The 21,952-nt window shown below is 58.7% G+C and overlaps 1 protein-coding gene across 9 annotated transcripts in view; it reads left to right on the top strand.

Moving 5' to 3' along the window:
* Positions 1-21,952, top strand: part of VAV1 (vav guanine nucleotide exchange factor 1) — a 30,324-nt gene that overhangs the window by 6,048 nt on the left and 2,324 nt on the right. For all 9 annotated transcript variants that reach the window (XM_065043917.1, XM_065043919.1, XM_065043916.1 and 6 more), the window contains 22 exons: positions 257-322; positions 1,355-1,463; positions 1,555-1,641; positions 2,499-2,567; positions 4,516-4,631; positions 6,008-6,104; positions 6,693-6,788; positions 7,360-7,428; positions 8,005-8,091; positions 8,919-9,004; positions 9,796-9,928; positions 10,882-10,991; positions 11,097-11,198; positions 14,033-14,130; positions 14,932-14,948; positions 18,084-18,123; positions 18,657-18,793; positions 19,780-19,845; positions 19,998-20,029; positions 20,907-21,023; positions 21,109-21,196; positions 21,319-21,433. In XM_065043917.1, the coding sequence (XP_064899989.1) occupies positions 257-322; positions 1,355-1,463; positions 1,555-1,641; positions 2,499-2,567; positions 4,516-4,631; positions 6,008-6,104; positions 6,693-6,788; positions 7,360-7,428; positions 8,005-8,091; positions 8,919-9,004; positions 9,796-9,928; positions 10,882-10,991; positions 11,097-11,198; positions 14,033-14,130; positions 14,932-14,948; positions 18,084-18,123; positions 18,657-18,793; positions 19,780-19,845; positions 19,998-20,029; positions 20,907-21,023; positions 21,109-21,196; positions 21,319-21,433 (1,937 nt within the window). The remainder of the gene's footprint in view (positions 1-256; positions 323-1,354; positions 1,464-1,554; positions 1,642-2,498; positions 2,568-4,515; positions 4,632-6,007; positions 6,105-6,692; positions 6,789-7,359; positions 7,429-8,004; positions 8,092-8,918; positions 9,005-9,795; positions 9,929-10,881; positions 10,992-11,096; positions 11,199-14,032; positions 14,131-14,931; positions 14,949-18,083; positions 18,124-18,656; positions 18,794-19,779; positions 19,846-19,997; positions 20,030-20,906; positions 21,024-21,108; positions 21,197-21,318; positions 21,434-21,952) is intronic.

The following is a 21,952-nucleotide window of genomic DNA, read 5'->3' on the forward strand; positions in this document are numbered from 1 at the left end:
GCGTCCGGGGCTCAAGGGACCCAGGCGTCCGGGCCTTGAAGGACCCAGGCGTCCGGGACCCCTTCCTGAGGGACCCAGGCATCCAAGCTTTGAGGGACCCAGGCATCCAGGGCTCGAGGGACCCAGGTGTCCAGGCCTTGAAGGATCCAGGCGTCCGGGACCCCTTCCTGAGGGACCCAGGCATCCGGGCCTTGAGGGACCCAGGCGTCCGGGGCCCAAGGGACCCAGGCGTCCGGGTTGTGTCCCCCTTACCCAGGCCCTTCCCCACCGAGGACTGCATTGGGGACGATGACATCTACAGCGGCCTGTCCGACCTCATCGAGTGAGTGGGACGTTCTGGTCCATACTGGTCCATACTGGTCCATACTGGTCCATACTGGTCCATACTGGGAACAGCTTAAGTGTCTCTAGGGGGGCTTGAGGGGGATACTGGGCCATACTGGGGGCAGCTTAAGGGGCTCTAGAGGGGCTTGTGGGCCATACATGTCCATACTGGTTCATACTGGGGATAGGTTGGGGGACTCTGGGGGGCATTTGAGGGGGATACTGGTCCATACTGGTCCATACTGGTCCATACTGGGGATAGGTTGGGGGGCTGTATGGGGACTCATGGGGCACACTGGTCCATACTGGTCCATACTGGGGATAGGTTGGGGGGCTCTATGGGGACTCATGGGGCACACTGGTCCATACTGGTCCATACTGGGGATAGGTTGGGGGGCTTTATGGGGGCTCGCGGGGCACACTGGTCCATACTGGTCCATACTGGGGATAGGTTGGAGGACTGTATGGGGACTCATGGGGCACACTGGTCCATACTGGTCCATACTGGGGATAGGTTGGGGGGCTGTATGGGGGCTCATGGGGCACACTGGTCCATACTGGTCCATACTGGGGATAGGTTGGGGGGCTTTATGGGGACTCGCGGGGCACACTGGTCCATACTGGTCCATACTGGTCCATACTGGGGATAGGTTGGAGGACTGTATGGGGACTCATGGGGCACACTGGTCCATACTGGTCCATACTGGGGATAGGTTGGGGGGCTGTATGGGGGCTCATGGGGCACACTGGTCCATACTGGTCCATACTGGGGATAGGTTGGGGGGCTTTATGGGGACTCGCGGGGCACACTGGTCCATACTGGTCCATACTGGGGATAGGTTGGGGGGCTTTATGGGGGCTCGCGGGGCACACTGGTCCATACTGGTCCATACTGGGGATAGGTTGGGGGGCTTTATGGGGACTCGCGGGGCACACTGGTCCATACTGGTCCATACTGGGGATAGGTTGGGGGGCTCTATGGGGGCTTGCGGGGCACACTGGTCCATACTGGTCCATACTGGGAACACAGCGACACGGCCGAGGAGGATGATGAGCTGTACGACTGCGTGGAGGCCGAAGGGGACGACGGGGACGATGTCTACGAGGACCTGATGCGATCGGAGCCACCGACGGCCACTGTGGGTGTCACCTCCCCTTCCCGGACGCCTGGGTCCGCTTCCCAGATGCCTGGGTCCCTCTCCCGGACGCCTGGGTCCCCTGTATTTGCAGAAGGAGCTGGATCGGCGGCTTTGCTGCCTCCAGGAGCTGCGGCAGACGGAGGAGAAGTACACACAGACCCTGGAGAGCATCTGCCAGGTGGGGACATTGGGGACATTGGGGACAACGGGAACATTGGGGGATAACGAGGATGTTGGGGACATTGGGGACAATGGGGATGTTGGGGACAATGGGGGCATTGCGGACGTGGAGACACTGGGGACAGTGGGACATTGAGATGTGGGGGACATTGAGGACACTGGGGATGTTGAGGACAATGGGGACATGGGGGACAATGGGGACATTGGGGACAATGGGGACATTGGGGACAATGGGGTCGTGGGGGTTAATGGGGATGTTTGGGATGTTGGGGACAATGGGGACAATGGGGTCGTGGGGGTTAATGGGGATGTTTGGGACGTTGGGGGCAATGGGGACACTGGGTACATGGGGATGTTGGGGACAATGGGGACATTGGGGACATGGAGGGACAAGGGGGGACATTGAGGACATTGGGGTAGTTGGGGACACTGAGGACATGGGGACATTGGGGATGTTGGGGACATGGAGGATGTTGGGGGACATTGGGAACACGGGGACATGGGGGACAGGGGGTGACATTGGGGACATGGGGGTTGTTGGGGACATTAGGGACACGGGGAGACATTGGAGACATGGGGACATCAAGGAAATAAAGGGACACTGGGGGACATTAGGAACACAGGGGACAAGGGGGGACATTGGGGTTGTTGGGGACAATGGGGATGTTGGGGACAATGGGGATATTGAGGACAATGGGTTGTTTGGGACACTGAGGACATGGGGGGACATGGGGACATTGTGGGCATTGTGGATATTGGGGATACTGGGGACATGGGGACACGGGGCTGTGGGGGACATGGCCCTGGGCTCCCTGGTGCCCGTCCCAGTGCTCCCAGTAAGTCCCAGTTCCCCAGCACTTCCTGCGGCCGCTGCGGCACTTCCTGCCACCCCAGGACCTGGAGAGCGTCTTCATCAACACCGAGGTGACCCCGGCACACCAGTCACACCAGTAACCCTCCCAGTAACCCTCCCAGTAACACCAGTAACCCCCCAGTGCTCCCAGTAACCCTCCCAGTGCTCCCAGTAAGTCCCAGTTCCCCCAGCACTTCCTGCCACCCCAGGACCTGGAGAGCGTCTTCATCAACACCGAGGTGACCCCGGCACACCAGTCACACCAGTAACCCTCCCAGTAACCCTCCCAGTAACACCAGTAACCCCCCAGTGCTCCCAGTAACCCTCCCAGTGCTCCCAGTAAGTCCCAGTTCCCCCAGCACTTCCTGCCACCCCAGGACCTGGAGAGCGTCTTCATCAACACCGAGGTGACCCCGGCACACCAGTCACACCAGTAACCCTCCCAGTAACCCTCCCAGTAACACCAGTAACCCCCCAGTGCTCCCAGTAACCCTCCCAGTGCTCCCAGTAAGTCCCAGTTCCCCCAGCACTTCCTGCTGCCCCAGGACCTGGAGAGCGTCTTCATCAACACTGAGGTGACCCCGGCACACCAGTCACACCAGTAACCCTCCCAGTAACCCTCCCAGTAACACCAGTAACCCCCCAGTGCTCCCAGTAACCCTCCCAGTGCTCCCAGTAAGTCCCAGTTCCCCCAGCACTTCCTGCTGCCCCAGGACCTGGAGAGCGTCTTCATCAACACCGAGGTGACCCTGTCACACCAGTGACCTTCCCAGTGCTCCCAGTAACACCAGTAACCCCTCCCAGTGCTCCCAGTAACCCTCCCGGTGCTCCCAGTACCGACCAGTGACCCCCCAGTGCTCCCAGTAACCCTGACCAGTCACACCAGTGACCTTCCAGTACTGACCAGTAACACCCAGTAACCCTCCCAGTGCTCCCAGTAACCCTGCTCCCAGTACCGACCAGTGACCCCCCAGTGCTCCCAGTAACCCCGACCAGTCACACCAGTGACCTTCCAGTACTGACCAGTAACACCCAGTAACCCTCCCAGTGCTCCCAGTAACCCTCCCAGTGCTCCCAGTAACCCCTCTCAGTGCTCCCGGTACCGACCAGTGACCCCTCAGTGCTCCCAGTAACCCTGACCAGTCACACCAGTGACCTCCCAGTACCGACCAGTAACACCCAGTAACCCTTCCCAGTGCTCCCAGTACTGACCAGTAACACCCAGTAACCCATCCCACACCTCCCAGTGACCCCCCAGTGCTCCCAGTAACCAATCCCAATGCTCCCAGTAACATCCCAGTAACATCCCAATAGCATCCCAGTGCTCCCTGTAACCCTTCCCAGTACTCCCAGTAACATCCCAGTGCTCCCTGTAACCCTTTCCAATGCTCCCAGTAACATCCCAGTAACATCCCAGTGCTTCCAGTAACATCCCAGTGCTCCCAATAACATCCCAGTAACATCCCAGTGCTCCCAGTAACATCCCAATGCTCCCAGTAACACCCCAGTAACATCCCAGTGCTCCCTGTAACCCTTTCCAATGCTCCCAGTAACATCCCAGTAACATCCCAGTGCTTCCAGTAACATCCCAGTGCTCCCAATAACATCCCAGTAACATCCCAGTGCTCCCAGTAACATCCCAATGCTCCCAGTAACACCCCAGTAACATCCCAGTGCTCCCTGTAACCTTTCCCAGTGCTCCCAGTAACCCTTCCCAGTTCTCTCAGTAACATCCCAGTGCTCCCAGTAACCAATCCCAGTGCTCCCAGTAACATCCCAATGCTCCCAGTAACATTCCAGTAACATCCCAGTGCTCCCTGTAACCTTTCCCAGTGCTCCCAGTAACCCTTCCCAGTTCTCTCAGTAACATCCCAGTGCTCCCAGTAACCAATCCCAGTGCTCCCAGTAACATCCCTGTAACATCCCAATAACATCCCAGTGCTCCCTGTAACCCTTCCCAGTCCTCCCAGTAACATCCCAGTGTTCCCAGTAACTCTTTTTTGGGGTGTCCCCCCCCAGGAGCTGCTGCAGCTGCACCAGCAGTTCCTGGGGGAGCTGCGGGGGATACTGGGAGCAACTGGGAGCACTGGGGGGGCCCGCGGGCTGCCCCCCCTGTTCCTGACCTACAAGAAGAGGTACTGGGGGAACTGGGAGGAACTGGGAGGAACTGGGGAGGGGTTACTGGGAGCACTGGGGTGAACTGGGGAGACTGGGATGTACTGGGAGGACCTGGGAGGAACTGGGAGGAACTGGGAGGAACCGGGGGGGCGAGTTACTGGGAGCACCGGGGGGAACTGGGGAGACTGGGATGTACTGGGGGGAACTGGGAGGAACTGGGAGGCGAGTTACTGGGAGCACTGGGGTGAACTGGGGAGACTGGGATGTACTGGGAGGAACTGGGAGGAACCGGGGGGTGAGTTACTGGGAGCACTGGGGGGAACTGGGGAGACTGGGATGTACTGGGGGGAACTGGGAGGAACTGGGGGCACAGGGAGAGGCCCATTTTATGGCCTATTTTGGGGCTATTTTGGGGTCAATTTGGGGCTATTCCAGGGCTGATTTTTGGGCCCAATTCTCTCAATTTTGGGCCCAAGTTCAGGGCCATTTCAGGCCCAACTTCAGGTCCGTTTTGGGGACAATTCTGTCCATTTCAGGTCCTATTTTGGATCCATTTTTGGTCCAATTTTAGATCCATTTTGGGCCTGATACCAGCTCCAATCCCAACCATTTTGGGCCCAATTTTGGGTCCATTTTGGGATCAATTTGGGGCTATTTCATGGCTGTGTTTTGGGCCAAATTCTCTCCATTTTGGGCCCAAGTTCAGGCCCATTTTTGGGGACAATTCTGTCCATTTCAGGTCCAATTCTGGATCCATTTTGGGTCCATTTCTCTCCATTTTGGGGCCTGTTACCAACTCCAACCCCAACCATTTTGCACCCAGTTTTGCGGTCCATTTGTGTCTGTTCCAGGGCTGATTTTTGGGTCCCGTTCTCTCCATTTTGGGCCCAACTTCAGGTCCAACTTCAGGTCCGTTTTGGGGACAATTCTGTCCATTTCAGGTCCTATTTTGGATCCATTTTCGGTCCAGTTTTAGATCCATTTTGGGCCTGATACCAGCTCCAATCCCAACCATTTTGGGCCCAATTTTGGGTCCATTTTGGGATCAATTTGGGGCTATTTCATGGCTGTGTTTTGGGCCAAATTCTCTCCATTTTGGGCCCAAGTTCAGGCCCATTTTGGGGGCAATTCTGTCCATTTCAGGTCCAATTCTGGATCCATTTTGGGTCCATTTCTCTCCATTTTGGGCCTGTAACCAACTCCAACCCCAACCATTTTGCACCCAATTTTGGGTCTATTTGTGTCTATTCCAGGGCTGATTTTTGGGTCCAGTTCTCTCCATTTTGGGCCCAACTTCAGGGCCGTTTCAGGTCCAACCTCAAGGCCATTTTGGGTTCAATTTGGCCACGTTTTGGGTGGATTTGGGAGGATTTTGGGTGTTTTTTGCCCACAGGTTCCTGCTCTATGGCCGCTACTGTAGCCAAGTGGAGTCGGCCGCCCGGCGCCTGGACCAGTTGGCCACCAACACCGACCTGCGCATGAAGCTGCGGGTGCGCCCGGACGCCTGGGTCCCTTCCATGGGACCCCCCCCAAACCCCCCTTGAACCCCCAAATCTCCCATTAACCCCCAAATCCCCCCACCCAAAAGCTCCCCATGAAACTGCAGGTGCGCCCGGACACCTGGGTCCCTTCCATGGGACCCACCCCCCCCCATGACCTCTGTGACTCCACATGACCCCTGTGACCCCCTTGACCCTACATGACCCCCCATGATCCCTTGACCCCATGACAACCCTTGACCCCTGTGACCCCCCTTGACCCCTGTGATCCTCCTGATCCCTGTGACCCCCATGACCCCATGACCCCACATGACTCCTTTGACCCCACATGACCCTTGTGACCCCTGTGACCCCACATGACCTCGCTTGACCCCCTGTGACCTCTGTGAACCCCTTGACCCCTGTGACCCCTGTGACCCCCATGACCCCTGTGACCCCACATGACCCTTGTGACAACCTTGACCCCACATGACCCCCATGTCCCCCTTGACCCCCATGGCTCCCTTGACCCCTGTGACCCTGCTGACCCCCATGACCCCTGTGACCCCCCGTGACCCCTGTGACCCCCCGTGACCCCAGGAGTGCTCCCAACGAGCCAACAACGGGCGCTTCTCCCTGCGGGATCTGCTGATGGTGCCGATGCAGCGAGTGCTCAAGTACCACCTGCTGCTGCAGGTCTGGCCCCGGGGCATGCCTGGGTCCTCTGGGGCATGCCTGGGTCCTCTGGGGAGGGAGGGGGATGCCTGGGTCCCTTGGGGCATGACTGGGTCCCTTGGAGAGGGAGGGGCATGCCTGCATCCCCTGTGTTCTCTGGGTCACACCTGGGTTCCTTGTGGAGGAAGGGGCATGCCTGGGTCCTATGGGGCATGCCTGGGTCCCTTGGGACATGTCTGGGTCCCTTAGGGAGGAAGGGGTATGCTTGGGTCCCTTGGGGATGTGGGGACACACTTGGGTCCCTTGAGGCATGCCTGGGTCCCTCAGGGATTTGAGGGTATGCCTGGGTCCCTTCGGGATGAAAAGTGATACCTGGGTCCTCTGGGGCATGCCTGGGTCCTCTAGGTCCTCAGGGGAATGCCTGGGTCCCTCAGGGCATGCCTGGATCCCTCAGGGATGTGTGGGCACGCCTGGGTCCCTTGGGGCACACCTGGGTCCCACTGTGGGGGGGTTCTACCCATTGTCCCTCGGGGGGGGAGGTGGGGCCCGGACGCCTGGGTCCCTGCCGTGACCTCTGACCTCTGCCCCCCAGGAGCTGGTGAAGTTGACCCCGGAGCCAACGGAGCGGGAGAATCTGCGGGGGGCGCTGGATGCCATGAGGGTGGATTTGGGGGGTCCTGGGTGGTTTTGGGGGGTCCTGGGGGGAGTCTTGTGGAAGTTTGGGGGGTTCTTGGGGGGCCTTGGGGGTCCTGGGGAGGTTTTGGGGGATTCTGGAGGTAGTTGGGGGGATTTTGGGGGGTCCTGGGGGATTTTGGGGGGTCAAGGGGGGGATCCTGGGGGCATCTTGGGGAAGTTTGGGGGGTTTTGGGGGGTCCTGGAGACACCTTGGGGGGGTCTTAGGGGGTTCTGAGGAGTTTTGGGGGGAGCCAGGGCGGTATTGGGGGGTCCTGGGGGATATTAGGGGGTTTAGGGGGGTCCCAGAGGGTCCTGAGTGATCTTGGGGAGGTTTGGGGGTGTCTTAGGGGGTTCTGATGGGTTTTGGGGGGTCTTGGGACATTTTGGGGGCATTCCAGGGGGGTCTTTGGAGTTCTGGGGTTACCTGGGGGGTCCTGGGGGGTTTTGGGATGTCCTGGGGTGTCTGGGGGGGGGGGGGTGGGGTGTCCTGGGGGGTTTTGGGGTGTCCTGGGGGGTCCCTGGGGGTGTTGTTTTTTTGGGGGGGTCTGACTGTGCCCCCCAGGATTTGGCTCAATGTGTGAACGAGGTGAAACGGGACAACGAGACCCTCAAACAGCTGACAAGCGTCCAGCTGTGTCTGCACAACATGGTGGGGACCCCGAAACCCCCTGGGACCCCAAAACCCCCCACGGGACTCCCCCAAACACCCTGAGACCCCCCAAAGCCCCCCAAAGCCCCTGGGACCCCCCAAAACTGCCTCTGCACCCCCAAACTCTCCCAGTGTCCAGCTCTGTCTGCACAACACGGTGGGGACCCTGAAACTCCCTGGGATCCCCCTTATGTCCCTGTGTCCCCTCCATGTCCCTCACGTCCCTTGTGTCCCCCCATGTCCCCATGTCCCCATATTCCCCATGTCTCCATGTCCCCATATCCCCATGTCCCCTCATATCCCCAAGTCTCCATGTCCCCATATCCCCATGTCTCCATGTCCCCATATCCCCATGTCCCCTCATATCCCCAAGTCTCCATGTCCCCATATCCCCATGTGCCCATGTCCCCCCATGTCCCCATGTCCATATGTCCCATATCCGCATGTCCCCTCATGTCCCCATATCCCCCATGTCCCCTCATGTCCCCATATCCCCCATGTCCCCATATCCCCCATGTGCCCATAACCCCATGTCCCCCCATGTCCCCCCATGTCCCCCCATGTCCCCCATATCCCCATATCCACATATTCCCCCATATCCCCATGTCCCCCCATGTCCCCTCATGTCCCCATGTTCCCCCTGTCCCCCATGTCTCCCGTCCCCCATGTCTCCCCATGTACCCCCATATCCCCCTGTCTCCATGTCTCCCCGCATGCCCCCATTGTCCCCATGTCCCCCCATGACCCCATGTACCCCCATATCTCCCTGTTCCCATGTCACCTCATGTCCTCCCAGTGTCCCCATATCCCCCCATGTCCCCATGCAGCCGCAGTCCCTGGCTCAGTTCGGTCGCCCCAAAATCGACGGGGAACTCAAGGTCTCCAGCACCGAGAGGCGCTCCAAGGTGGACAGGTGGGACGGGGACATGGGGACACCACAGGGAGACCCATGGGGACATGGGGACATCACAGGGAGACCCATAGGGACAACCACAAGAACATGGGAATACCCATGGGGACAACCACAGGGACATGGGGACATCATGGGGAGACCCATGGGGACACCACAAGAACATGGGGACACCACAGGGACATCCACAGGGACATGGGGACACCACAGGGAGACCCATAGGGACATGGGGACACCATGGAGACAACACAAAGAGAATGGGGACAACACAAGAACGTGGGGACACCACAGGGAGACCCATAGGGACATGGGGACACCCAAGGAAACTCCATGGGGACACCACAGGAACAAAGGGACACCACAGGGAGACCCACAGGGACATGGGGACACCATGGAGACACCACAAGAAGAATGGGGACACCACCAGAACCTGGGGACACCCTTGGGGACACCCAAGGGGACACCACAGGAACATGGGGACACCATGGAGAGACCCATGAGGACACCACAAGAACCTGGGGACACCCATGGGGACACCATGGGGACACCACAGGGAGATGGGGACACCCAAGGAGACACCATGGGGACACCACAAGAACCTGGGGACACCACATGGAGACCCACAGGGCCACGGGGACACCATGGAGACACCACAAGGAGACCACAGGGACACCCACAGGGCCAGACAGATGGGAACACAAGGACATCTTGGGGACATGCTGAGGCACTTGGTGGCCCCGGGGACACCCTGAGGTGTTTGGTGGCCACGGTGTCACCTGCGTCCGTGTCCCCAGGTACGGGTTCCTCCTGGACAAGGCCCTGATCATCTGCAAGCGCCGTGGGGACAACTATGAGGCCAAGGACGTGGTGGACCTGCAGAGCCACCAGCTGCGCGATGGTGGCCTCGGGCCCCGTGACGGCAAGAAGGTACCATGGGGGACGGGTGGTGGCACAAAGTCTTCGGTGGCCCAAGTGTCCACATCTGGCAGCCCAAGTATCCAAGTCCTTGGTGGCCCAAGTGTCCACATCTGGTGGCCCAAGTGTCCAGGTCTGGTGGCCCAAGTATCTAAGTCCTTGATGGCCCCAAGTGTCCAGGTCTGGTGGCCCAAGTAGCCAAGTTCTTGGTGGCCCAAGTGTCCACATGTGGTGGCCCAAGTAGCCAAGTTCTTGGTGGCCCCAAGTGTCCAGGTCTGGTGGCCCAAGTAGCCAAGTTCTTGGTGGCCCAAGTGTCCACATGCGGTGGCCCAAGTATCCAAGTCCTTGGTGGCCCAAGTGTCCACATGTGGTGGCCCCAAGTATCTAAGTCCTTGATGGCCCCAAGTGTCCAGGTCTGGTGGCCCAGGTATCCCAGTCCTTGGTGGCCCAAGTGTCCACATGTGGTGGCCCAAGTATCCAAGTTCTTGGTGGCCCAAGTGTCCACATGTGGTGGCCCAAGTGTCCACATGTGGTGGCCCCAAGTATCCAAGTCCTTGGTGGCCCAAGTGTCCAGATCTGGTGGCCCAAGTGTCCACATTTGGTGGACCTCAACATCCAGATCCCTGGTGACCCAAGTGTCCAAGTCCTTGGTTGCCCAAGTGTCTACATCTGGCAACCCAAAGATCCAGGTCTGGTGGGACCAAGTGTCCATGTCCTTGGTAGCCCCAAGTGTCCATGTCTAGTGACCCAGGTGTCCACATCCTTGGTGGCCCAAGTGTCCATATCTGGTGGCCCTCAACATCCAGATCCTTGGTGGCTCAAGTGTCCATGTCCTTGGTGGACATGGACAAATCCTGGTGGCCCCAGGTGTCTGGGGGTGGGGAACCCAGGTGTCTGGGGGTGGGGAACCCAGGCGTCCGGGGGTAAGGAACCCAGGCGTCCGGGCTGAGCCCCATTCCCCGCAGTGGAGCCACACGTTCCTGCTCATCGCCACCGCCGGGCTCCAGGGCTACGAGCTCTTCTTCAAGACCCACGAGCTGAAGAAGAAGTGGCTGGAACAGTTCGAGATGGCCCTGTAGGTGCCCAGCACCCATGGGTGGGGGTCCCATCCTCATTGGTGGCCCTGGGGGTGAGACAATTTGCCCCCCAGCAGCTTCACATCCCCCACGTCTCTTGGTAGCTCCAACATCTTCCCCGAACATGCGTTGGCCGATGGGCACGAGTTCCAGATGTTCTCCTTCGAGGACACCACGTCCTGCAGGGCCTGCCAGATGTTGTTGAGGTGGGACCCCCAAAATTATGGCCCATTTTGGGGGGGACAGGGTGATATGGAGAAGGGGATTTGGGGGGTGGAGGTCAAGGTTGGCCAATGGTTGGGTGGGGTCAAGAGTTGGGTGGGGTCAAGGGTTGAGTGGGGGTCAAGGGTTGGGTGGGGTCAAGGGTTGGGTGGGGGTCAATGGTTGGGTGGAGGTCAATGGTTGGGTGGGGGTCAATGGTTGGGTGGAGGTCAATGGATGGGTGGGGTCAATGGTTGGGTGAGGTCAAGGGTTGGGTGGGGTCGATGGGTGGGGTCAATGGTTGGGTGGGGTCAATGGTTGGGTAGAGGTCGATGGTTGGGTGGGGGTCAATGGTTGGGTGGAGGTCGATGGTTGGGTGGGGTCGATGGTTGGGTGGGGGTCAATGGTTGGGTGGGGTCAATGGTTGGGTGGGGGTCAATGGTTGGGTGGAGGTCAATGGTTGGGTGGGGTCAATGGTTGGGTAGAGGTCGATGGTTGGGTGGGGGTCAATGGTTGGGTGGGGGTCAATGGTTGGGTGGGGTTGAAGGTTGGGTGGGGGTCAATGGTTGGGTGGAGGTCAATGGTTGGGTGGGGTCAATGGCTGGGTGGGGTCGATAGTTGGGTGGGGTCAATGGTTGGGTGGAGGTCGATGGTTGGGTGGGGTCGATGGTTGGGTGGGGGTCAATGGTTGGGTGGGGTCAATGGTTGGGTGGGGGTCAATGGTTGGGTGGGGTCGATGGTTGGGTGGGGTCAATGGTTGGCTGGGGTCAATGGTTGGGTAGAGGTCGATGGTTGGGTGGGGGTCAAAGGTTGGGTGGAGGTCGATGGTTGGGTGGAGGTCGATGGTTGGATGGGGGTCAAGGGTTGGGTGGGGGTCAAGGGTTGGGTGGGGTCAAAAGGGGTCAATGGTTGTGTGGAGGTCAATGGTTGGGTGGAGGTCGATGGTTGGGTGGGGGTCAATGGTTGGGTGGGGGTCAATGGTTGGGTGGGGTCAATGGTTGGGTGGGGTCAATGGTTGGGTGAGGTCAATGGTTGGGTGGGGTTGAAGGCTGGGTGGGGGTCAATGGTTGGGTGGGGTCGATGGTTGGGTGGGGTCAATGGTTGGGTGGGGTCAATGGTTGGGTGGAGGTCGATGGTTGGGTGGGGGTCAATGGTTGGGTGGGGTCAATGGTTTGGTAGAGGTCAATGGTTGGGTAGAGGTCGATGGTTGGGTGGGGTCAATGGTTTGGTAGAGGTCGATGGTTGGGTGGGGTCAATGGTTGTGTGGAGGTCAATGGTTTGGTAGAGGTCAATGGTTGGGTGGGGGTCAATGGTTGGGTGGGGTCAATGGTTGTGTGGAGGTCAATGGTTTGGTAGAGGTCGATGGTTGGGTGGAGGTCGATGGTTGGGTGGAGGTCGATGGTTGGGTGGAGGTCAATGGTTGGGTGGGGTCAATGGTTGGGTAGAGGTCGATGGCTGGGTGGGGGTCAATGGTTGGGTGGGGTCGATGGTTGGGTGGGGTCAATGGTTGGGTGGGGTTGAAGGCTGGGTGGGGGTCAATGGTTGGGTGGGGTCAATGGTTGGGTGGGGTCAATGGTTGGGTGGGGTCAATGGTTGGGTAGAGGTCGATGGTTGGGTGGGGGTCAAAGGTTGGGTGGGGTCAAGGGTTGGGTGGGGTCAAAGGTTGGGTGGGGTCAATGGTTGGGTGAGGTCAATGGTTGGGTGGGGTCAATGGTTGGGTGGGGTCAATGGTTGGGTGGGGGTCAATGGTTGGGTGGGGTCAATGGTTGGGTGGGGGTCAATGGTTGGGTGGAGGTCAGTGGTTGGGTGGAGGTCGATGGTTGGGTGGGGTCAATGGTTGGGTGGGGTCGATAGTTGGGTGGGGTCAATGGTTGGGTGGAGGTCGATGGTTGGGTGGGGTCGATGGTTGGGTGGGGGTCAATGGTTGGGTGGGGGTCAATGGTTGGGTGGGGGTCAATGGTTGGGTGGGGTCGATGGTTGGGTGGAGGTCGATGGTTGGGTGGGGTCGATGGTTGGGTGGGGTCGATGGTTGGGTGGGGGTCAATGGTTGGGTAGAGGTCGATGGTTGGGTGGGGGTCAATGGTTGGGTGGGGTCAATGGTTGGTTAGAGGTCGATGGTTGGGTGGGGGTCAATGGTTGGGTGGGGATCAAAGGTTGGGTGGGGTCGATTGTTGGGTGGGGTCAATGGTTGGGTGGAGGTCGATGGTTGGGTGGGGGTCAATTGTTGGGTGGGGTCAATGGTTGGGTGGGGTCAATGGTTGGGTGGGGGTCAATGGTTGGGTGGGGGTCAATGGTTGGGTGGGGTCAATGGTTGGGTGGGGGTCAATGGTTGGGTGGGGGTCAATGGTTGGGTGGGGTCAATGGTTGGGTGGGGGTCAATGGTTGGGTGGGGTCAATGGTTGGGTGGGGGTCAATGGTTGGGTGGGGTCAATGGTTGGGTGGAGGTCAATGGTTGGGTGGGGGGTCAATGGTTGGGTGGGGTCAATGGTTGGGTGGAGGTCGATGGTTGGGTGGGGGTCAATGGTTGGGTGGGGGTCAATGGTTGGGTGGGGTCAATGGTTGGGTGGAGGTCAATGGTTGGGTGGGGTCGATGGTTGGGTGGGGGTCAATGGTTGGGTGGGGGGTCAATGGTTGGGCGGGGTCCAAGGTTGGGTGGGGCCAAAGGTCGGGTGGGTGGAGTCCCAGGTGGGCCAAGGCCACCGTGGGCCAATCCCGGGCTCACACCCAAGGTGGTTGATCCCGGCGGGGCCCAGGCCGACACCGATGCTCGAGGCCCGGGATTGGCTGTGGGGCGCGGGGGCGTCCCCTCCTGCTCACCGTGTCCCCTCCATGTCCCCAGGGGCACGTTCTACCAGGGCTATCGCTGCAGCCGCTGCCGCGCCCCCGCGCACAAGGAGTGTCTGGGCAGGATGGGGCCCTGCGGGAAGGGCGGGGCTGGTGAGCGGCATCATGGGATGGGGGGGATGGGCAGAGAGGGTTGGGGGAGCGGGGCCTTGTGGGAGACAAGATGGCGGACGCAGTGCCAGGGATTGTGGGGTACAAGATGGCTGATGTGAGCGTTATGGGGTACAAGATGGCTGATGTGAGCAGGGTATATTGGGATACAAGATGGCCGACGTGGGCAAGGGACTTTGGGGTACAAGATGGTGGATGCAGAGTCGGGGATTGTGGGATCCAAGATGGCCGATGTGAGCATTATGGGATGCAAGATGGCTGACATGAGCAGGGCATTTTGGGATACAAGACGGCTGATGTGAACAGGGGATTGTGGGGTACAAGATGGCTGACATGGCACAGTGCATTGTGGGATACAATATGGCGGACATAGAGCCAGGGATTGTGGGATAGAAGATGGCTGATGTGAGCATTATTGGGATACAAGATGGCTGATATGGTGCAGGGGATTGTGGGAATCAAGATGGCGGACACAGAGCCAGAGATTGCGGGATCCAAGATGGCTGATGTGAGAAGGGGATTGTGGGATATGAAATGGTCCACTGGGCATTATGGGATCCAAGATGGCAGACACTGAGCCAGGGATTGTGGGATACAAGATGGCCGACATGAACATCTGGGGATCCAAGATGGCCGCCATGAGCAGGGGATTGTGGGATCCAAGATGGCCGACAAAGCACAGTGCAATGTGGGATCCAAGATGGCTGACAGGTGTTAATGAGTGTTAATGAGTGTTAATTAGCGCTAATTACCCCAGTAACGAGCGTTTCCTCTTCTCCACAGACCCCGGGACCCGGAAGGTACTGGGAACTGGGAAAATGGGGCAAAATGGGTGAAAATGGGGCAAAATGGGCGAAAAAGGTGCAAAATGGGCGGGAATGGGTCAAAATGAGCGGGAAATGGGTCAAAATGGGCGGGAATGGGTCAAAATGGGCGGGAATGGGTCAAAATGGGGGGGAATGGGTCAAAATGGGGGGGAAATGGGTCAAAATAGGGGGAAATGGGTCAAAATGGGCGGGAACTGGTCAAAATAGGGGGAAATGGGTCAAAATGGGGGGGAATGGGTCAAAATAGGGGGAAATGGGTCAAAATGGGTGGGAACTGGTCAAAATAGGGGGAAATGGGTCAAAATGGGGGGGAAATGGGTCAAAATGGGCGGGAATGGGTCAAAATGGGGGGGAAATGGGTCAAAATGGGCGGGAATGGGTCAAAATGGGGGGGAAATGGGTCAAAATGGGCGGGAATGAGTCAAAATAGGGGGAAATGGGTCAAAATGGGCGGGAATGGGTCAAAATGGGTGGGAATGGGTCAAAATAGGGGGAAATGGGTCAAAATGGGCGGGAATGGGTCAAAATGGGGGGGAAATGGGTCAAACTGGGTGGGAATGGGTCAAAATAGGGGGAAATGGGTCAAAATGGGCGGGAACTGGTCAAAATGAGCGGGAAATGGGTCAAAATGGGCGGGAATGGGTCAAATGGGGGGGAAATGGGTCAAAATGGGGGGGAAATGGGTCAAAATGGGCCGGAATGGGTCAAAATAGGGGGAAATGGGTCAAAATGGGCCGGAATGGGTCAAAATAGGGGGAAATGGGTCAAAATGGGTGGGAATGGGTCAAAATAGGGGGAAATGGGTCAAAATGGGTGGGAATGGGTCAAAATAGGGGGAAATGGGTCAAAATGGGCGGGAACTGGTCAAAATAGGGGGAAATGGGTCAAAATGGGCGGGAACTGGTCAAAATGAGCGGGAAATGGGTCAAAATGGGGGGGAAATGGGTCAAAATGGGCAGGAATGGGTCAAAATAGGGGGAAATGGGTCAAAATGGGCGGAAATGGGTCAAAATGGGTGGGAACTGGTCAAAATGGGCGGGAATGGGTCAAAATAGGGGGAAATGGGTCAAAATGGGTGGGAACTGGTCAAAATGGGCGGGAATGGGTCAAAATTGGGGGAAATGGGTCAAAATGGGCCGGAATGGGTCAAAATGGGGGGGAAATGGGTCAAAATGGGCGGGAATGGGTCAAAATGGGGGGGAAATGGGTCAAAATGGGTGGGAATGGGTCAAAATAGGGGGAAATGGGTCAAAATGGGTGGGAATGGGTCAAAATAGGGGGAAATGGGTCAAAATGGGCGGGAACTGGTCAAAATAGGGGGAAATGGGTCAAAATGGGCGGGAACTGGTCAAAATGAGCGGGAAATGGGTCAAAATGGGCGGGAATGGGTCAAAATGGGGGGGAAATGGGTCAAAATGGGCAGGAATGGGTCAAAATAGGGGGAAATGGGTCAAAATGGGCGGAAATGGGTCAAAATGGGTGGGAACTGGTCAAAATGGGCGGGAATGGGTCAAAATAGGGGGAAATGGGTCAAAATGGGTGGGAACTGGTCAAAATGGGCGGGAATGGGTCAAAATTGGGGGAAATGGGTCAAAATGGGCCGGAATGGGTCAAAATGGGGGGGAAATGGGTCAAAATGGGCGGGAATGGGTCAAAATGGGGGGGAAATGGGTCAAAATGGGCGGGAATGGGTCAAAATGGGGGGGAAATGGGTCAAAATGGGCGGGAATGGGTCAAAATAGGGTGAAATGGGTCAAAATGGGTGGGAACTGGTCAAAATAGGGGGAAATGGGTCAAAATGGGCGGGAATGGGTCAAAATAGGGGGAAATGGGTCAAAATGGGCGGGAACTGGTCAAAATAGGGGAAATGGGTCAAAATGGGTGGGAACTGGTCAAAATGAGCGGGAAATGGGTCAAAATGGGCGGGAATGGGTCAAAATGGGGGGGAAATGGGTCAAAATGGGCGGGAATGGGTCAAAATGGGGGGGAAATGGGTCAAAATGGGCGGGAATGGGTCAAAATAGGGGGAAATAGGTCAAAATGGGCAGGAACTGGTCAAAATGAGCGGGAAATGGGTCAAAATGGGCCGGAATGGGTCAAAATGGGGGAAACGGCTCAAAATGGGCGGGAATGGTTCAAAATGGTTGAAAATAGGCAGGAATGGGTGAAAATGGGCAGGAATGGGTCAAAATAGGGGAAAATGGGTCAAAATGGGCAGGAATGGGTCAAAATAGGGGGAAATGGGTCAAAATGGGTGGGAATGGGTCAAAATAGGGGGAAATGGGTCAAAATGGGTGGGAACTGGTCAAAATGGGCGGGAATGGGTCAAAATAGGGGGAAATGGGTCAAAATGGGTGGGAACTGGTCAAAATGGGCGGGAATGGGTCAAAATTGGGGGAAATGGGTCAAAATGGGCCGGAATGGGTCAAAATGGGGGGAAATGGGTCAAAATGGGCGGGAATGGGTCAAAATGGGGGGGAAATGGGTCAAAATGGGCGGGAATGGGTCAAAATGGGGGGGAAATGGGTCAAAATGGGCGGGAATGGGTCAAAATAGGGTGAAATGGGTCAAAATGGGTGGGAACTGGTCAAAATAGGGGGAAATGGGTCAAAATGGGCGGGAATGGGTCAAAATAGGGGGAAATGGGTCAAAATGGGCGGGAACTGGTCAAAATAGGGGGAAATGGGTCAAAATGGGTGGGAACTGGTCAAAATGAGCGGGAAATGGGTCAAAATGGGCGGGAATGGGTCAAAATGGGGGGGAAATGGGTCAAAATGGGCGGGAATGGGTCAAAATGGGGGGGAAATGGGTCAAAATGGGCGGGAATGGGTCAAAATAGGGGGAAATAGGTCAAAATGGGCAGGAACTGGTCAAAATGAGCGGGAAATGGGTCAAAATGGGCCGGAATGGGTCAAAATGGGGGGAAACGGCTCAAAATGGGCGGGAATGGTTCAAAATGGTTGAAAATAGGCAGGAATGGGTGAAAATGGGCAGGAATGGGTCAAAATAGGGGAAAATGGGTCAAAATGGGCAGGAAATGGGTCAAAATGGGCAGAAATGGGTCAAAACGGGTGGAAATGGGTCCCGACTGAGTCTCGTTGTCCCCAGAACAAGTGGCCGCGGCCGCAGCCCGAGCCGGGACACCTGGGTGAGGACACGGCCCGGACGCCTGGGTCCCCCGGACGCCTGGGTCCTTGTGTGAGGGGCAAAGGGGAGGGTGCACACCCGGATGCCTGGGTCCCCATATTGGGGAAGGGGTCCATGCCCAGATGCCTGGGTCCACCCGGACACCTGGGTCCTCTTTTGGGGGTGGTCTACACCCGGACGCCTGGGTCCTCCCGGACACCTGGGTCCTCTTTTGGGGGTGGTCTACACCCGGACGCCTGGGTCCACCCGGACACCTGGGTCCTCTTTTGGGGGCTTTCACACCCGGACACCTGGGTCCTCATGTTGGGGTGGGTCCACACCCAGACACCTGGGTCCTCATGTTCAGGAGGGTGTCCATGTCCCGGACGCCTGGGTCCTCATTTGGGGGATGTCCATGTCCCGGATGCCTGGGTCCTCATTTGGGGGGTGTCCATGTCCCGGATGCCTGGGTCCTCGTGTCAGGGGAGTGTCCAGACCTGGACACCTGTGTTCCCCGGACGCCTGGGTCCCTCCCCATGGACTGTCCCCCCGCAGGGCTCCCCAAGATGGAGGCCACGCAGCCATATGGGGGTGTCCCCCCCCCGCCGGGGTCCCTGGGGACCCCCCTGCGCCTCAGCCCCGGGGACGTCCTGGAGGTGACGGTGGCCGAGGCCGAGCAGCTCTGGTGGCAGGTGGGGACAGAGCGCCATGTCCCCCCCATGTCCCCCCTATGTCCCCCTCATGTCCCCCCCATGTCCCCCTCATGTCCCCCCATGTCCCCCATGTCCCCCCAATGTCCCCCCAATGTCCCCTGATGTTCTCGTGTCATCCCAGTGTCCCCAATGTCCCTCCCAAGTCCCCCCAGTGTCCCCCCATCGCCAGGTCCCCTGATGTCCCCCCTATGTCCCCTCATGTCCCCATATCCCCAGTGTACCCACATCATCTTCAAGTCCCCTCATGTCCCCCCACATCCCCTCATGTCTCCACATCACCCCATTGTCCCCAGTGTCCCCTCATGTTGTCCCCATGTTCCCTGATGTCCCCCCAACACCCGCCCAGTGTCTCCATGTCCCCCCAGTGTCCCCATGTCCCCTCATGTTGTCCCCATGACCCCCCACATCCCTTCGTGTCCCTGTGTCACCCCAATGTCCCCACGTCACCCCACTGTCCCCATGTCCCCCCATGTTGTCCCCATGTGCTCTGATGTCCCCCCACATTCCCTTGTGTCCCCACGTCACCCCAATGTCCCCACATCCCCCCATGTCCCCCCCACATCCCCTTGTGTCCCCACATCCCCTTGTGTCCCCATGTCCCCCCAGTGTCCCCATGTCCTCCCTACGTCCCCCCGTGTCCCCTGATGTCCCCCCCACATCCCCCCAATGTCCCCACATCCCCCCAATGTCCCCACGTCACCCCAATGTCCCCACATCCCCCCATGTCCCCCCCACGTCCCCTTGTGTCCCCGCATCCCCTTGTGTCCCCATGTCCCCCCAGTGTCCCCATGTCCTCCCTACGTCCCCCCGTGTCCCCTGATGTCCCCCCCACATCCCCCCAATGTCCCCACATCCCCCCAATTTCCCCACATCACCCCAATGTCCCCACATCCCCCCAGTGTCCCCACGTCACCCCAGTGTCCCCACGTCCCCCCCACAATGTCCCCACGTCCCTTTGTCCCCAGGGCAGGAACTTGGCCACCGGTGACCTGGGCTGGTTCCCCTGCGCCGCCGTCAGACCCTTCGTCCCCGTGAGTCGCGGGGACCCCAAAACTGTCCCCAGGGATCCCAAAACTGTCCCTGGGGACCCCCAGAAATGTCCCCGAGGAGCCCCTGAGATCTGGGGGTGTCCTGGGCTCTGGGGATGTCACCTTCTTGTCCCCAAATCTGCTTCTGTCCCCAGGTGCCGCTGCCGGATCTGTCCGTCTACCCCTGGTTGGTGTCGGGGGCCCTGGGGACCCCAAAATCCTCTTCTGGGACCCCAAATCTTCTCCTTGGACCCCAGATCCTCCCATGGGCCCCACATCCTTTCCTGGGACCCCAGATCCTCTCCTTGGACCCCAAATCCTTCCCTGGGCCCCCAAATCCTCCTCTGGGACCCCAAATCTTTTCCTGGGACCCCCAAATCCTCCCTCAGCCCCTGGGGACCCCAAATCCTCTTCTGGGACCCTAAATCTTCCCCTGGGACCCCAAATCCTCCTCTGGGACCCCAAATCTTTTCCTGGGACCCCCAAATCCTCCTGTGGGCTCTGGGGACCCCAAATCCTCCCCTGGGCCCCCAAATTCCCCTCTGGGCCCCACAACCCTTGGGGAATCCCCCCAAATCCTCCCCTGGTTCCCCAAATCTTCCCCTGGGCTCTGGGGATCCAAAAATCATCCCCTGGGCCCCCAAATCCTCTCCTGGGACCCCAAAATCCTCCATCAGCCCCTGGGTCCCCCAAATTCTTTCCTGAGCCCCCAATTCCTCCTCTGGGACCCCAAATCCTTTCCTGGGACCCCCACATTCTTCCCTGGGCCCCCAAATTCCCCTCTGGGCCCCCACAACCCCTGGGGAATCCCCCCAGATCCTCCCCTGGGTCCTCAAATCTTCATGTGGGCCCTCAAATCCTCCTGTGGGCCCTGGGGACCCCAAAATCCTCCTGTGGGCTCTGGAGACCCCAAGACTCCATCAACCCTCCCCAGGGTCACCCCATCCCTCCTGTTTTCCTCCCAAATTCTCCATTCACGTTTCCCCCAGCCCCCCAAAAACCCCCCAGATCCCCTGGGGTGCCATTTTGGGGGGTTCAGGACCCTGTGCCCCCCAAATCTCTAGGTTCGCTGGCCCCATGGAGCGCGGGGAGGCCGAGGAGGCGCTGGCCCCACGTTCGGACGGCGCGTTCCTGGTGCGGCAACGGGTGAAGGACGGCGGCGAATACGCCATCAGCATCAAGTAATGGGGGGACACACACGTTTTTTGGGGTGTCACAAGGGTGGGGGACACCCTGAGGGGTCACCCCACCGCATCCCACCCCCAGGTTCCGTGGGGAGGTGAAGCACATCAAGGTGATGACCGGGGAAGGGTTGTTCCGTGTCACTGACAAAAAGGCCTTCAAGGGGTTGGTGGTGAGTCTTGGGGACCCCTCCAGATGTTTGGGGACAACCCAGATGTTTGGGGACCCTCACAGATGTTTGGGGACCCCTCTGTGGGTTGGGGGGGCTGGTGGTGACCCCCGGATGGTCTCCAGGAGTTGGTGGAGTTCTACCAGCGCCATTCGCTCCGGGATTGCTTCAAGGCGCTGGACACGACGTTGGTGGTGGCCTTCAAGGAGCCCGAGAGGCGCGCGGGGCCATGGGCGCACGGTGGGACATGGGGACAAAGCGGGGACACGGGGGGGTCCCAGTGGAGGGGTGAGGTGGGGTGGAGGTTATGGGGTCCCACCATCGGGGTCATGGTGGGGTGGAGATGATGGGGTCCCACCATCGGGGTCATGGTGGGTTGGAGGTGATGGGGTCCGACCATTGGGGTCATGGTGGGTTGGAGGTGATGGGGTCCCACCACCATGATGAGGGTGGGATGGAGCTGGCGGGGTCTCTTGTGGGGTGGAGATGATGGGTTCCCACCACTGGGGTCACGGTGAGATGAAGTTGATGGGGTCTCACCATTGGGATAAGGTGGGATGGAGATGGTGGGATCTCAGGGTCATGATGGGATGGACATGATGGAGATGATGGGGTCCCACCATTGGGGTGCTGGTGGAATGGAGGTGGTGGGATCTCAGGGTCATGGTGGGATGGAGATGATGGGGTCCCACCATTGGGGTCATGGTAGGGTGGAGATGATGGGGTCCCACCATTGGGGTCATGGTGGGATGGGGGTGA

Source organism: Columba livia, chromosome 30 (genome assembly GCF_036013475.1).
Source record: "Columba livia isolate bColLiv1 breed racing homer chromosome 30, bColLiv1.pat.W.v2, whole genome shotgun sequence".
NCBI lineage: Eukaryota > Metazoa > Chordata > Aves > Columbiformes > Columbidae > Columba > Columba livia.